The sequence below is a fragment of the Lodderomyces beijingensis genome (genome assembly GCF_963989305.1).
Source record: "Lodderomyces beijingensis strain CBS 14171 genome assembly, chromosome: 3".
Lineage (NCBI taxonomy): Eukaryota > Fungi > Ascomycota > Pichiomycetes > Serinales > Debaryomycetaceae > Lodderomyces > Lodderomyces beijingensis.
In genome coordinates, this window is record NC_089972.1 from 256,977 (window position 1) to 272,994 (window position 16,018).

At 48.2% G+C, this 16,018-nt stretch overlaps 6 protein-coding genes across 6 annotated transcripts; 4 read left to right on the top strand and 2 right to left on the bottom strand. All coding sequences in view use genetic code 12, as the record gives it.

The window, feature by feature from the left end:
* Positions 1-140: 140 nt before the first annotated feature.
* Positions 141-953, top strand: LODBEIA_P22280 (uncharacterized protein; the record flags this gene model as incomplete). The annotated part of the gene is made up of 1 exon (XM_066972204.1): positions 141-953. The coding sequence occupies one exon, from the start codon at positions 141-143 to the stop codon at positions 951-953; it is 813 nt and encodes a 270-aa protein (XP_066829166.1).
* A 108-nt stretch (positions 954-1,061) lies between these two features.
* On the bottom strand, positions 1,062-2,417 carry LODBEIA_P22290 (uncharacterized protein; the record flags this gene model as incomplete). The annotated part of the gene is made up of 1 exon (XM_066972205.1): positions 1,062-2,417. One exon carries the CDS (start codon positions 2,415-2,417, stop codon positions 1,062-1,064), a length of 1,356 nt encoding a protein of 451 aa, XP_066829167.1.
* A 605-nt stretch (positions 2,418-3,022) lies between these two features.
* On the top strand, positions 3,023-6,715 carry LODBEIA_P22300 (uncharacterized protein; the record flags this gene model as incomplete). The annotated part of the gene is made up of 1 exon (XM_066972207.1): positions 3,023-6,715. One exon carries the CDS (start codon positions 3,023-3,025, stop codon positions 6,713-6,715), a length of 3,693 nt encoding a protein of 1,230 aa, XP_066829168.1.
* An 835-nt stretch (positions 6,716-7,550) lies between these two features.
* LODBEIA_P22310 (uncharacterized protein) lies at positions 7,551-10,067 on the top strand (the record flags this gene model as incomplete). Its single annotated transcript, XM_066972208.1, has 1 exon — positions 7,551-10,067. The coding sequence occupies one exon, from the start codon at positions 7,551-7,553 to the stop codon at positions 10,065-10,067; it is 2,517 nt and encodes an 838-aa protein (XP_066829169.1).
* A 260-nt stretch (positions 10,068-10,327) lies between these two features.
* On the bottom strand, positions 10,328-11,677 carry LODBEIA_P22320 (uncharacterized protein; the record flags this gene model as incomplete). The annotated part of the gene is made up of 1 exon (XM_066972209.1): positions 10,328-11,677. One exon carries the CDS (start codon positions 11,675-11,677, stop codon positions 10,328-10,330), a length of 1,350 nt encoding a protein of 449 aa, XP_066829170.1.
* A 217-nt stretch (positions 11,678-11,894) lies between these two features.
* Positions 11,895-15,983, top strand: LODBEIA_P22330 (uncharacterized protein; the record flags this gene model as incomplete). Its single annotated transcript, XM_066972210.1, has 1 exon — positions 11,895-15,983. The coding sequence occupies one exon, from the start codon at positions 11,895-11,897 to the stop codon at positions 15,981-15,983; it is 4,089 nt and encodes a 1,362-aa protein (XP_066829171.1).
* Between the last annotated feature and the right edge of the window lie 35 nt (positions 15,984-16,018).

The following is a 16,018-nucleotide window of genomic DNA, read 5'->3' on the forward strand; positions in this document are numbered from 1 at the left end:
CGTAAGAGTAAGATGGATGTCGCGCATGTAATTTTTTTTTTATAGCAGTGGGGTCTGACGTGATGTGATGAAAAGTTTCCCCATTGCCCATCTCTTCCAACCACGTTAGTCTCTAAACATCTGACCAGACACAATTTCCAATGGCCCAATTCAAAGTCAAATCGTACGCTGAACGAGCCGAGGCACACCCTTCACCAGTGGTGCAGCGCCTTTTCAAACTAATGGAGCAAAAAAAGTCCAACTTGTGTGCCTCAGTCGACGTGCGCAACACCCACGAATTCCTCCAACTCATCGACAAGCTCGGCCCATTTGTGTGTCTAGTCAAGACCCACATAGATATAATTGACGACTTCACCTACGAAGGCACCATCGAGCCGCTCCTTGCGCTTGCCAAAAAACACAATTTCATGCTTTTTGAAGACCGCAAGTTTGCCGATATCGGCAACACCGTCAAGTTCCAATACACGGGCGGCGTGTACAAGATTGCCCAGTGGGCCGACATCACCAATGCCCACGGTGTCACTGGCGCCGGCGTAGTGCAGGGCCTCAAGGAGGGCGCTAGGGAAACCACCCGGCAACCACGAGGCTTATTGATGCTCGCGGAGCTATCGTCGAAGGGCTCGATTGCCTATGGCGAGTACACGGAGAAAACAGTTGATATAGCGAGAACGGACAAGGAGTTTGCTATTGGGTTCATTGCGCAGCGCGACATGGGTGGGCATGATGAAGGGTTTGATTGGGTCATCATGACTCCCGGGGTGGGGTTGGATGACACGGGCGATAGTTTGGGGCAGCAGTATCGCACTGTCTCCCAGGTGATTCCGCTGGGCACGGATATTATTATTGTCGGTAGAGGGTTGTTTGGCAAGGGGAGAGATCCGTTGGTTGAAGGTGCCAGGTACCAGAAAGCTGGGTGGGATGCTTATTTGCAACGTATTGGTCACCAGGCATGATGGTGATGATGGATGATCTGTTCGTTATTTATACAGGAAGATTAGAATTTAAAGAAGAAAATCATACAAAGTTTTCTAATGCCGTGGGGGGAGGGTGGGGGTAGTTTTTCATGCATCGAGGATTTCATAATCATCAAAACTGTCCGCTAGTCGGGTTCTCGTTATTTCAAACACAAGCAATGCAATCGAAGTTGCCGGGATGGTTGTCAATGCGTTTCGGAAAAACCCGCTGTATGCGGCCTGGAACCAAGTGATGTTGGCTCTGCGTTTCATCCTCAACACTTGGTTGAAAGTGTCGATGTAGGAGTTGTAGTACAATTTGAAAAAAGGCCGCTCTCGCCACGTTGACGAGTTGTAAAAATCCAACGCTTCAAGTCGCGAGAGGTGAATCTTTTGCACTTTGGTGATGGGGTACTGGATCGCCAAGAGCGCAGCGGCCGCAGACGCACCAGCAAGCAAGACAAACGACGATTTCAAGATCTTGGCCAGTCGGTACCTCTCCAACTTCTGCAATTTTTCATCGACTTGCTCCCGATCCCACTTGAACCACACCTGTAGCTGTTTCTTTATCGCGTCTTCTGAATCGTGAAAAAACTTAATTAGCCGATAGGTGATGTTGTAGCCCTGGGTCTTGACGGTTTCAAACGTCGAAAAGTAGAAGGCAAACCCGAAACTCTCCTTGATTAGCGAGAACCCGTACCCGGCAAACACACCAACAAGCCCAACCTCTTTCAACTTGTTGATCCCGAACCGCCACAAGTTGCCGTGCTCGCCCTCCAACATCTCCGCGACGGACGACCGCGTATATATCGCATCGACGGGAGCAGCCGCGAGACTCTGCGCGGCCCCAGCAACAAACCCCGCTCTCCAAGTGTCAAACGGCGCATACCAGTTGAAGAGCACCGGCTTGTCCAGGCCTCGCTTCTTGGTGTAGTGGTCCAACGTCGTCAAATAGGTGGCGTACAAGATGATCCCCGTGGCCGAGTTCGCTACAAGCGGAGGCAACACCTGGTCCGGGATGAACTTCCACCCTTCCTTGCGAATCACATTGACGAGCATCCCCAAGTTTGAATGGGTGCGGAACCGGTACGGCTTCTCCAGGAGATTGTCTAGCCGTTCCAGAAACGCCCGCACATACGCCATATAGTCGAACCTCGACGGCCGGAACAATTTCACCGGGGTACGGAGGTAGAACGCTTGCACCTGGTACACAAACGCACGCATACCCGCAGCGAGCACCGAGGTCAATTTGTTACTCGACTTGCGCGTGGCAGCTGCCGGCGACCGCTGTGCCTCTGCTAGCTCGGAGAGGTCTTCATGGTACGACGGCAGGTCGTTGAAGATGACAGACGCCCCAAAAAGCAACCCGGACCATTGCTTGTGAAGTTGCCATTGCTGGCTAAATTGGGATCCTCGTAGTCTTTTGCAATTGCTTTGCCTAGCGTCATTGTATGTTTTGTTCATTTGGGGTCCAATGAGCCAGCAGAAGCCTATATCATCTATCAGAGACGCGACGCCGTGAACTGTCTTGGCTGGAGAGTATGCCACGAGTCCTTATGATTTGCTTCTCTTTGCCAGTATCTGGCATGCGCTCTCGCGATGTGGTCGCGGGAAGAAAAAAAAAGTATTGATCTTGGGGGCGGTTGGCGAGATGCGCAAGAGGGCCCAAGACCAGGGCTCAATTTTTGGTGTTAGCTAGCTACTTGAGCGGAGGGAAGTCACAGCTTTCGCCTCTCAGGAGCTCGAAGCAAGACAACTCGAGTTTCAAGCAGCTTGCCGCTTGCGGGGAGTCTCGAGGCGTCAAGAAGAACAAACCGTACGCTGGTGGAGCATCAAATCGTGAAAAAGAGCGAGAGCGAGAGAGGTCAACTTGCGAGATGGGTTTTTTTAGAACCAAAATCAAAACCTCTTCTTCGTCAAACCACTGCCTCGAGTGGCGTCCCTCCCCCAATTCACAAGAGATTAAAGATAACCTGCCCCGGGGAGAAAGTGTGAGCATCTATTGGAAATCTTGATTCTTCAGGCTCCAAATTTTTTGACTGTATATAGCTTCTACTAACCTTGTTGCAATGCTAGGCAATGATTCACTCCACCTCTATAACTTGACCGTGCGATGTCCCACGGCATACACCCAGGCGTTGGTGGGCAATTACGACACGGGAGCCGCCCTTCAAGAGATTGTTTTGGTTTCGGGCACTTATTTGCAGATGTTCGCCATGGACCCCGAGACAGGGAAGCTCAGGCCCAAAGTGACCCAGGACTTGCTCGCGGCGGTGAACCAAGTTGAGAATGTGCGGCTAGATAACGGCAAGGACGCGTTGGTGGTCACGAGCGACTCGGGAAATTTGTCGGTTCTTGCCTATGAGGGCGAGCGGTTGCAAAAGTTTTGCTCGGTGGAGCAGCAGCCCATGGCGAAAAACGGCTGGAACAAGACCTACCCCGGCGAGTATCTAGCTGTCGATCCGCAGAATCGGTGCATCTTGGTCGGAGCTCTCGAGAAATCCAAACTCGTGTATCGGATCGAGAAACTGGCGGATATTGACAAAAAGAAAGCTGCGTTTGAAATCAGCTCGCCCGTGGAGCTCCAAACTGGCAATCTGCTCTGTTTGACGATTGTTGCATTGCACACCGAGTTGGAGAATCCGCTCTTTTGCGCGATAGAGTTTGACCCCGTGAGGCTGCAGAATGCTTGCTTTTTGTCCTACTACGAATTTGACCAAGGGTTGAACTACCTCGGTAAGAAAAGACTGCGACACCCAAGAGAACTACCCAGCGATGCCAACTACTTGATCCCTGTTCCTGGGAAAATCGGTGGTGTTGTTGTATGTGGCGAAAATTGGATCATGTATGAAAGGCAGGACTTTAACGTGGTGTTGCCCCTCCCGCGCAGAATGAATCAAAATCAAAATCAAAACACCGTCATCACTGGCCACGCTAGTCATGTGTTTAAGAAGAAGGGACTATTTATCTTCCTCCAGAGCACCCACGGCGACTTGTTCAAGATGGTGTTTGACTACGATGCCGACCGCGAAGTTCTCAACGACATTGTCATTACTTATTTCGACACGATTCCGCCGTGTCGAAGCATTTGTGTGCTCAAGCGCGGATTCTTGTTTGCCAACACGTTGAATAGCAACCAGATTCTTTATCAATTTGAGAAATTGGGAGAAGATTCGACAATCTCACCGATGACAATCAGTTTTACCGAGGGGAAAATCAACAAATTTCGAGACCTTTCAGCAGTGCTGCAAGTTCTGGCAGCTCCATTGACTTTTGAACTCAGAGGGTTGGAAAATCTAGTGGTTATGGACACTTTGCAGTCTCTTAGCCCCATTACGGACTCTAAATACATCACGTCCAATTCGCAATTAAAAACGCTAGCTACAGATGCAAATTTGAAAACCATTATTCCGGGGATGCCGACGACTGTTTTGGTTGAGTCGCCGTTGACAATCACTCCTACTAATGTCTTTACGACAAAGCTCACCAGCACATCAGCCAATGACGAATACTTGGTTTTCACTTCGCTGTTGTCGTCCAACACCGTGGTTTTCGCAATTGGAGAAACTCTCGAAGACGTGGCAGACTCTGGGTTTGTACTTGACCAGCCTACAGTCGGTGTTCAACAAGTGGGCAAATCATCGGTGGTTCAGATTTACGCCAATGGGATCCGGCAAATTTCGTCGCGAAACAAAAAGACAACAGACTGGTATCCACCAGCAGGGATATCCATCATCCAAGCAACGGCAAACAACTCTCAAGTATTGGTGTCGTTGTCGAATTCAGAAATTGTTTATTTTGAAACCGATCCATCGGATGACCAATTGATTGAGTATCAAGATAAGCTAGAAACGACGTCCCTGGTCACGTCAATGGCGATCATGTCTCTATCGCAGTCCCAGCTGCATAGCAATTTCGCAGTCATTGGTTGCTCGGACGAAACGATTCAAGTGGTGTCTTTGCAACAGCAGAGTTGTCTCGAAGTGAAATTGCTCCAAGCTCTTTCCTCCAAGGCTAATTCGTTGGTGATGACGAGCCACGACAATGCTGCATTTGTGCACATTGGCATGGAGAATGGTGTTTACGCAAGAATCAAAATCGACCAGTATAGCGGGCGATTATCCGACTCTAGGGTCAAGTATCTCGGATCGAAACCCGTGAATTTACGAATCGTGAAGTTGACTGAAAAGTTGGAGGGCATCTTGCTCATTTCATCCAAGCCGTGGATTGCATATTTCCACCAGGGAGCTTTCAAAACTGTTCCATTGATTGGAATCGACATTGACGCGGGGGCCTCGCTAGTCTCTGAGGACATTGGCGGTGAAGGTATTGTTGGTTTCAAGAAAAACAAGTTGGTTATTTTTTCACCTGGGGAAGAAGATTGTGAGTTTGATCCAACGCAAAATCTCACCTTTGAAAGCGTCAAGTTGCGCTACATGCCTAGGAAATTGTTGGAGTTTGGTTCACGGTATTATGTGAGCGAAGTGGGAGTGGGGATCACAACTCCCTATTTGCCGAATTTGACCAAGGAAGTTGCTGACAAAGTCGACGAGGGTTATTATAAAAATTTCGGGTACGTCAAGTCGCCATCGAGCCGTGCCTCGTGCGTTCAAGTTGTTCACGGCGATGAGATCAGGCAAACGTTGGAATTCAACAAGAATGAGCAAATTGTGGGGATGACGCTAGCTCAGTTTAACAAGAACAACTACCTAATAGTCGCTGTCACGAACAATACTCCTTCGACAAGCAAGAACTTGCTCTATACATTCAAGTTGGATAGTAAGAAAAAGTCAAACTCGTTGCAATATACTCATAAAACCGAGCTCAACTACCAGCCTCAGGTGGTGGAGTTTTTCAATGACAAGGTTTTGATTGCCGCGAAGAACACCATTTTGCTATATGAGATGGGTCAACGCCAGCTTCTTTGTAAATCTTTCACCAGAATCGATTTTCTTTTGAATATCACTCGGGTGTTGATTTGTGCAGGTAATAGGCAGAGGATTGTAATTGCCGATTCACAATCTTCAGCGTCGATCACCATGGCTCGTTTTGATGTGGAACTGAACCAGTTTGTACCGATAGCCGATGAAGTCATCCGTCGCAACTGCACGTCGTTGGCTCAACTAGATTACGATACCATTATCGGCGGTGACAAGTTTGGCCAAATCTTTATATCAAGACTAGACCGGGCCAACTCGCTCCACGTTGATCACGAATGGTCGCTTTTCAAACGCGATGCCATGTCAACATCAAACTCGAGTTTGGCCGCAACCCTGGGCTCAACAGCGATGAGTTCGTGTGTGTTTAAATTACGCAACGTGTGCGAGTACTATCTCCCCGATATCATAACTTCTTTCCAAATCACCGAGTCCAACGGAATCAACGACGATGGAAGCGTGCTCTATACCGGAGTCAAAGGCACCTTGGGTCTTTTCATCCCCTTGGTGACCAAATCGGAAATTGCCATGCTCTTTGACCTTGAATTGGAAATGGGCAAACTATGCAACCACGATTTACAGCAAGAACAAGACGCAAGCGACGAATCAAGAGAAGTTGCCCGCTGGCTAAGTCCCTTGGGCAAAGACCACATCAAGAGCAAAAGCTACTACAACGCAGCAAAGGGGGTGATCGATGGTGATTTCTGCGAGTTGTACTTGCAATTGAGCCCGCGGTTGAAACTAGGGATCGCTCAGAGAATGAAACGAAGCGTCAACGAAATTGAAAAAAAGTTGAACGACTTGAGAAACAGGTCTCCGTTGTAACTGTACACCAAGCCTATAGTGTATAGCACGTACCATCCCCATGTAGAATATACAATAAATAAATTATAATACCCGCAGCCTACGGCTACCACCACGGGTATCGGCACGAGTCAACTCCGAGAAATTCCCGTGCGCTTACATAACACGCGCGTCACGCGTTACGTAAACCAAAAAACAAAAACACCCCACCACGTGACTCGCTCTGCAGAAGATTGCGGCACGTGACGTTCTCACGTGATTTTTGCACGTGACCTCTACACGTGACCGCCTTCCTCTCCCCCCACGCTCCGTGAACCCACCCCCAGTAGCCAGAGAAAGCACCCACCAGAGTAAGTACAACCTCCCCCCCGTAGCACACGAAACTCTGCCCCTTCCATCCCTTGTCCTTCTCTTCCTTATCTTCCAAGCACGGGCGCTTTCTCTGGCTCTCAAACTGTCCGCTGTCTCTGTCTCTCGAGGGGTGGGGGGCCGGTGGGGGCTCTCTGTGGGTGTGCTTCCCGCGGAAAAGGGCAGGTTCTAATTAGTCAACAGCACACGGCCCACTGGGAAAATTTGTTTTCTAAACAAAACAACCACCCACCACCCACTGTGACAGGTACCACAACCACCAGCAAGACAGCCTCCCCCCAAACAGCCACTCAGCCAAGTAAGTAGCCGGCCATAGAAACGTCGACAGCCTCAGCTACAGCTAGATCTACTTTGAACTGCTCGCTATCAACACACACACACACACACACGTAACCAGTGGACTTTTTTACGTGTCGTTGTCTCCCTTGTTTTCGTTTTTTTTTTTTTTTTTTTCTTCACAACAACAACAACAGGTACAAGAACAGCCATGTCTGGTTTCACGACGCCCAGGAAGAGGACCGTGTCGGAGCGTCTAGACGGGCACGGCGGGTCGGACCTCATGCCGTTTGAGGACCACCAGGAGATGATCAACGCCGTCATCTCGGTGTTGCAGTGCCCCGAGGAGAAGACCAACGTTTCCGAGGTCTACGCCAACACCAAGAACTCGGCAAGCGAGGTGCAGGCCTACGCCAAGATCGCCGGCAAGGACTGGACCTACTATGTCAAGTCGTTGGCCATCTCGATCGGCAGGAACACCGAGACGCCCGGCGTGCGCAACGGCGGGGGCCCCCTCATCGATATCGACTTGGGCCCCGCCAAGATTGTCAGCAGGTCGCACGCGACCATCACCTATAACCTCGACTTGCGGTGCTGGGAGTTGAAGGTGTTGGGGCGCAACGGCGCCAGGATCGACGGCCAGAAGGTCAACGTGTCGCTGCCGCTGCTGCAGCCGCTGGAGATTAACGCCTTGCACTCGGGGGCGATCTTGGACGTTGGGGGCACGCAGATGATGTTTATATTGCCCGATAGCCCCGCCAACGTGGCCCCCAAGATGCTAGATAAGTGTCTCCAGAAATACAAGGACAAGAGACGCAGAAGCTCCAACGATGTTAGTAGTAACAACAACAGTAGTGGAGCAAGTATCATGAGGAACTTTCACGTGAATGAAAATGCTCGCTTGAACCACTCGCCAACCTCGCTTTCGGCGGTGTCCTTGCAGAATGCCATCGACGATGATTTGTCCAAGGAGGACTCCAAGGACACTAAACCCCCTTACAGTTATGCAACCATGATCACTCAAGCGATATTATCCAACCCCAACGGAGTCATGTCGCTTTCAGACATTTACAACTGGATCTCGTCTCGCTATGCCTATTATAGATTTTCCAAGACCGGGTGGCAGAACTCAATTAGACACAATTTATCATTAAACAAGGCTTTTGAAAAAGTACCAAGAAGACCCAATGAGCCCGGGAAAGGTATGAAGTGGCAAATCAGCGACTCTTACAAGGAGGACTTTATGAACAAGATCAATAATGGCACTATATCCAAAACAAGACGCGGCTCATCGGTCTCGAGACAACTCAGCTTGCATTTGGCGACGCATAAACATTTGCCCGATGGACAAAGCTCCAAAGGCCACGATACCTCTACTCAGTTTCCTCAGCCTTTGCAGCTGATTAAAACAACTAGACAAGGGTCACAACCACTGCAACCATTACAACTCGCTGCACCCCCACAGCCTCCACTTCCCCCACAACAAGCAGACCATCAACAAATGCTGCTCCCACAGCAGCAACAACAACAGCAACCTCACCAACCAAACTTGTCATATGGGTATGATCAAAGAACAGACTCTAAAAACTTTCACTACGCAAACAATGCAGTCCCTCATCCATTGAGCTACATGGCCCAACCCAACGTGTACATGCAAAACAACAATCGCAATTTCGCATACCCACAATCTCAACCTCAACCGCAACCCCAGCAGCAACCGCACCAACCACAACCACAACCACAACCACAACTACAACAGCAACAGCAACAGCAACAGCAGTTTTACCTGCCAATTCCAACTCATCAAAACCTGCCATTCCAAGTAAACGGAATCAAACCGCCTTCCATCCCAGGCTACAACCAACCCCACCCGCTCTCTGGACCGGCATCCAACCATCCACACGATGCGCTGAACAACACGTCATCAAAGAACAACACAAGCAACACCAACAGCACCACCAACAACAACTCCAATAACAACACTTATATGCATTCGCGAGACTCTTCATACTCGGCTTCGCATAACTTACAGGACATGACTCTGATGAACTCCTTTGGATCGAACCAAAATGATTCAATGAGTTCAGTGCCACCCTCAGTACCAGCAAACACTAGCGTTGGTAGTGCTGGTGCCAACACAACCTCGACTACAACCACCACCGCCACGGTTAACAACACTACCGAACCAATGAATTCGTTTACTAGCCCCAAGAAAATCTCGGCATTAGAAGCATACACCCCTGAACGTGGCTCGAGTAGACAACAGCAACATCAACAGTCAAAACAACAGCCTCAACAAAAGGCGGTGCCCCCTGAAGCCAATTTGAAGAATTCAAATTTGGCACCCACACAGAACCAAAATTACCAGCATGGACAAGGCCAATCGAGCCCGGCGTTTTGGAACTTTGTTCAGTTCAGCACACCCAATGGGCAGCAGTCGCCATTGAGGAAAGAAAGCGACGGTGGGTCCAGCGGCGACGACTTGGGGGGAAACAACATGAGTCCCACCTTGAATCGTAAACATGGTAAGGAGAACTCCAACAATAACAATAACAATAACAATAACAATAACAATAACAATAACAATAACAATAATAACAAGAACAATAACGATAACACTAATAGTAACAGCAGCAATTCAGTGGTGCTGAATGGAGTAAATGGTGAGAGTAATGTGGCATTCAAACTGGATCTGAATCAACAACGCGCTGAAGTTGTTGATTCTTGAAGAAACAGATTCTTTTTTTAACAATTTTTTTTCAAAAAAAAAAAGTGTTTTTGCATAATTTATTTACATAGTAAAACTTTCAATTTACGTTTAGAGTAAACTTTTTAGTAGTCAATCGTAGGTATCGACATGGCGAGCCTCTTGGTCTGAGATCTCCTGGCCGTATGTCTATTTCACATATATTCATTTCGTCGGTGCTCGGCCTTGGGAAAACTATTCTTCCATAACGAGAGCAATCTGGGGGGAGGGGGGGACTTGTTTTAATCAAATAGATCCTTTTGATAGTCAATGGGGATCACGAATGAATCAGGCACGATTTCAAACCCGCGTGCATCAGTAAGCTCCATCGTAGTAACGTCAACCTCCACGTCCTCTTCCTCCATTCGCATCTTGTTCAACTCCGACTCGTCCAAAATGTCAAACTCGTCTTCCTTTTCCACGTAATCAATGTTCTCTTCAACTTCCACGAAATCGGGAGCTAAAGCGCTCCATTTCTGCGGGAATTGAACCAGCCAAATGTAGATTGAGCCGCTATCGAGCCCGATCGAGCCAATCTTGCAGCGATGATAATTCCACTTCACGTCAATGAGCTCTTCGTTTGAGCCCTCCAAGATCTTAACCAATGACCCCATCGACGTTTCCCACAAGTACAAATCATGCGACGATTGTCCATGAGTTGACGCAATGAGGAAATCCGCATTGTGGTTGAAGCTGATCGAGTTCCACTGCAACCGATTAACCACATCTTGGTACTTGTGGTCGACTTCAAACTCCCACTCCTTGGCGTTGGAGTCATTGACGATATCGGGAAGATCAATCTGCCGGATAATGCGATCGGAGAAATTGAGTGCCAATTTCCTACCATTAGTGGGGATCGATATATTCTTGATGTTTGAATTTGCCAATTTCACCGAATAGACCAATTTCAAATCCAGGGTGCGGAAAATGTTCAACCAGCCTTTACTCGTACCGGCAAATATAAACTCGCCTTCGGGACTAAAAGTCGTCACCAACGTCACATGTTTTTCATTGACCTTGCGTCTCTTACTAGCTCGAAACCTGCCACCACCTTCTTCTTCTTCCTCGCCACTTTCTGCTTCTCTGTCCTCATTCTCCAACGGCCGCGTCCGTAGCCTCACAACGCGGGGACTCGACGCGTCACTCAAGTCGACGCTAACGGGCGAATCCTCAAATAACGAAGCCACAAACAAATACGGGTTCTCAGGGTGCATGCTCGCCAGCCATATCGGCCCATCAAACTTAATCAGCCGTATAACAGGCGCAGGTGATCCGTATTCATTGCCCACGATCCGGCTCAAGTCCCACAATTTGACATACCAATCCTGCGACGAAGTCAAAATATACCGTCCGCATCGCGACCACGTTATAGCAGTGATGGGCCGCACATGGCAATCGCGCGTAATGTGCGCTATGACCCCGTGGGATAGCATGTCGTAGATCACGAGCGATCCATCTGATAAGCCCGAGGCGAGGTAGTCTCCCTGTTTGCTGAATTGGATGCAGACGGAGTGGCCATAGTCGAGCGTCGTGGTCAAGGTCTCGGGAAACTCCTTGGCTACGGAAAAGGGGTCTTGTAGTGATAAGTTCATCGCGTCTGGTGTCACCTGGGCATCGAGATGGCTAACTTTGACGGCCAACGGGGGTTTTCACTAGGATGTGGAGATGAGCTCGTGTGGGTTCCTTTCTGGTGATGGTGGTGGTTTTTTTTCTACCGAGATATCGGAGACGCCACGGCACCACCACCACCATCACCATTACTAGTTACAACGATTGGAATATCTGCTGGAGGCCGCCACGTGTTTCGGTATGGGACTGCTATCGGACAAGTTGAACTTATATGAACTATCTACTCGGACACTACGGTCTCCCTCGCTAAGCATTTCCTCGCGCACCTCGTCTTCCACCGACACGGCCAGCATCAAACGGCTCCGATTCGATGATCGATCCACCACCAAGACTAGTTTGGCTTTGAAACAGTATAGAGATGCGTCGGTTAAGACCAAGGAGGAGCTCTTACAGCAGCGGCCGTCGCCGCTGCTGGCGGCAGATTCCAAGATACATGGCATGTTTAGCTGGTCGCCACTTCGGAAAATCAACGAGCTGATATCGGACGAGGAAGTGATGCATGTGACATCGAACTCGATCTACATTGCTGTTGCCTTGGGCAGCTCGGACGTGATTATATTCAACTACAAGCAAGCCATCGAGGTCAGGCTAGATACCGAGGAACATAACAGGAACCCGCTGGCGAAAATCACAAGTTTGGCATTTTCATCCGATTCGACTCATTTTGTAGCGGGCTACGAAGATGGAGTGATACGTATATGGGACATGAACTCGAACCGATCGCCGCTGGTCCCAAGTGTCGTTCGGCCCCATTTCATCATCCCTCCCAAACTGAGCCATCCAGATGAACACGAGGAGTTTCAAGGGCACCAGCTTAATTCAGCGATCAAGTACGTTGATTTCATCCAGCAGCACAACCATCTCGTGGTAAGTGTGGACGAATCCGGGCTGATGCTACATCACAAACTTCTGCGAAAGCTCATGAAGAAACACGTCAAGACTGAACGGCTAGTGGCGTTCAACAACATGACGAGAAAAAACTTGCCATCCAAGATTCTCAAATACGGACAATTGCCACTTGGCTCATCGCCGCAGATCACCGACGAAATGGGGGTAGTGGCGTTATTGACTCAAAACACTCTTACCATAGCCTCGGTTGTGTCGTTGAATGATCCCGACTTGACCAACATGGTGACTCATTTCAAACTCACTAGGTCCGGAACCAGGAATGGCAACGAGGAACTGGACCAGCACATGGACCTGCTTTCAACTGCAATGAACTGGTACCCTTGCACCAGGACATCGCGCGGTATCAACAACGCCAAGCTAGCATGCAGCTGGCATGACACGTTGAACATCATAGAACTAGATAATAACTGCCTCCCCCTGAATTTGATTCGCATCGTTCATGACGCCAAAGATAAAGATAAAGCAGTGCCAAAACTCCCCTTCCGCAGAACTTGCAAATGGCAGTCTCTGCTGGCGATTGTCGATTTGAAATGGGCCCTGTCGGATGTATTATGCGTTTTCGTGCAACTGGAAGATAACGAAATCCACATCAAGACTTTCCATTATGATGGCTCGTTGCTAGTTCAAATCGCCGAGGACGAAATGGAAGGCGGAGTTCGTCGAATCAACACGGCAAAGCAAAGTTTTTTGGTTCTCCGCAGGGACTCTAAATTATTCTTGGGCCGGCAATTGAGCTGGGCCGATATCTTATTGAAGGATGTCTCAACAGGCAACTACGTCGACGCATTATTCGTCACTAACGAATACTACCAAACTACATCAAGGGGCAAATTGACCGCTGTGGGGTTACCTGTAAATAAAGAAAAGAGACTTCAAGTCTTGCGCCCTTACTTGGTTGAAATCATGCGCGAATCGCTCCCGCTCTTGCTGAAAGCAGACTCGGCCAACAGCTTGAATATCTACTTTGACGTGATTGCCTACGTTGGCAACACGGAGATGCTTGAGGATATACTCGAGGCGCTACACAATGATGAAAAATTCTTTGACACGTTGGAATCGTACATCTTGTTTGGAACCTTGTCAGTGTTGCCGCCGGCAATACTCAGACGATTGGTTGAGTATTATGCATCCGCGAGAAAAGGCGAGTTGCTCACTGAAATACTCTGCACTTTGGATATCAAGAGCTTGGATATCGATTTGGCAATTCAACTTTGCACCAAGTACAAGTTGCGGGATTGCTTGATTTACATTTGGAATGTGCTTTTGAACGACTATGAAGCGCCCTTTATTGAGTTTATTGCTGAGTTTGGCAACGCCGAGGCCGCGTTTATCGGGTCGGAAGACTATTACAAGGCCTATGCCTACATGTCGTACATTCTAACGGGCCGCCAATACCCTACTGATAGATACATCCCACATGGAGAAAGAGAAGCAGCGCTTGCCATTTGCAACATTTTATTCTCAAGCGGACCAGTGCAAATCAGTGGGAAAGTCATACCCACAACAACAACAGGAACGAATGCAGAGACGATATTCCCGTATTTGTACGTCTTTTTACATGCAGACTCGTTCCAGATGCTATCGACACTCAACGAGTTTTTCGAGTCGTCGTTTCTCAATGAAGATCCAAAGTACACTAGACAATACTTGATTGAGGCGTTACTCGACTTGTTCGAAGCCAATAAACAAAATTTCACCGATTTTGACAAGGCGCAATTGGCGATATTCATCGCGCGGAATTATCCAAAGTATTCCCAACTCATTCGTCTTTCCGAGTCAACATTGGATTCCGTAGTGGACACACTTTGTCGAAACGCCGACGCTTCGATTGTCGAGGATTGCGAGTTGGCACTACAAAGTCTAGTATCGCTATACGTTCCAGAGGACACTGGGTTTGAGCAAAAGTTGGAACTGGCAGGCTTTTACGGTGTCTTGGTTGATCTATACAATTCTCAAGGAAAGTATTCACGTGCACTCGAATCATGGCTATTGAAAAATGGAAGAGAAACCGCCACCACCATTACCTCCTCCACTACACCAGCAGCGGCTTTAGTTGGTGAGATTTCCGGACAGCAGTTGATGGACTTGATCCATAACTCTTTCTCGAAGATTAAGGTTTCAAGTGAGAAAATCAACATCATCAAGGTGTTGAAAAACAATTTTGAAAAATTTGCCAAGTTGGACGTTCAAGCTTTCTACACTTTGATTGAAAAGTATGCTCCTCATGCTCACGCGGAGGTTTTGAATGTAAAAGATGATGCCGTTGCATATCAATACACCACCATGTTGTTGACAACGCCAGATCTCAAATGGAAGGATTTCCTCCCGCGTCATCTCCAGCTCATGATTCGGTTGGAGGAACTGAAAGTGTTTGCATTTGTCGAGTTGTGGAGTGCCCAGCTTGTTGCTAGTGAACAGAAACATCTAGATGAAATGTTGAAGTTGCTCCATGATCATGAGTTGGTGGACGCCGAAGCGTGTCTTTTGGTGTGTCAAAACGAATACGTACTTGCAATCGATTGCATTCTCGAGTTTTTGAAACAGAAAAAGACAGATTCTGAATCATCATTTATTGACGCTGCGTGCCAAGATCGATTCGTTTATCTACTAGAATACGCCATGAAGATATGCGAACGACCAGAAACGTATGATGTCCAAGTCTCACAGGATTTAAATTTGAATGAACAATTGTGGCTCAAGATAATCCACACCCTAGTTGAAGTCGCCAACCACGCCGCTTCAAACCATATCGCGGGGCAAAATTTCATCAATCATTGCATCCATGAATGTTTCAGAACAATGAGCGACTCGAAATTGAACAATTCAAAAAGAGAACAATCATTCTTGGTGATTTTCAACAAGTTTTTAGCACAGTATACTACAACACGCAGAGAAGGCGATGAAGATGAAGAGCACAACGAAGCGAAAATCGCCAGCTTGTCCAACATCAGAGGCATTCTTCAAGAAGTGTTTATCTCGTACTCCTACGACAGCGAGATGTTGAAGATATCGTTCAAGATGTTGAATGATGACGTGTATAAAAACATGCTCATCATCAGAGACAACAAGTTGCGGGGATGGATGATCAAAGCTGCGCAAGTATGTTCTTCCTGCGGAAAATGGATTGGTGGTGGCGGCGGTGGTGTCAATGGCAGTGGTACCGGCGATAATGGCTTACCGGAGGCTGTGCTTGATCCGCATGTGCTAGCGTGGGAGGACCGACAGCGAGGTGGGATCAAACTGCAACTCGGCTCATTCAAATTTCTAGAGTTGATTTATTTCGAGTGCGGCCATGCGTATCATTCCACGTGTTTGGAAAAGCTACAATCTTACAAAAAGTGTGTTCTTTGCCATCACTGAAAAGACCTTCAATTACAATTAATGCTGTGAAAGTT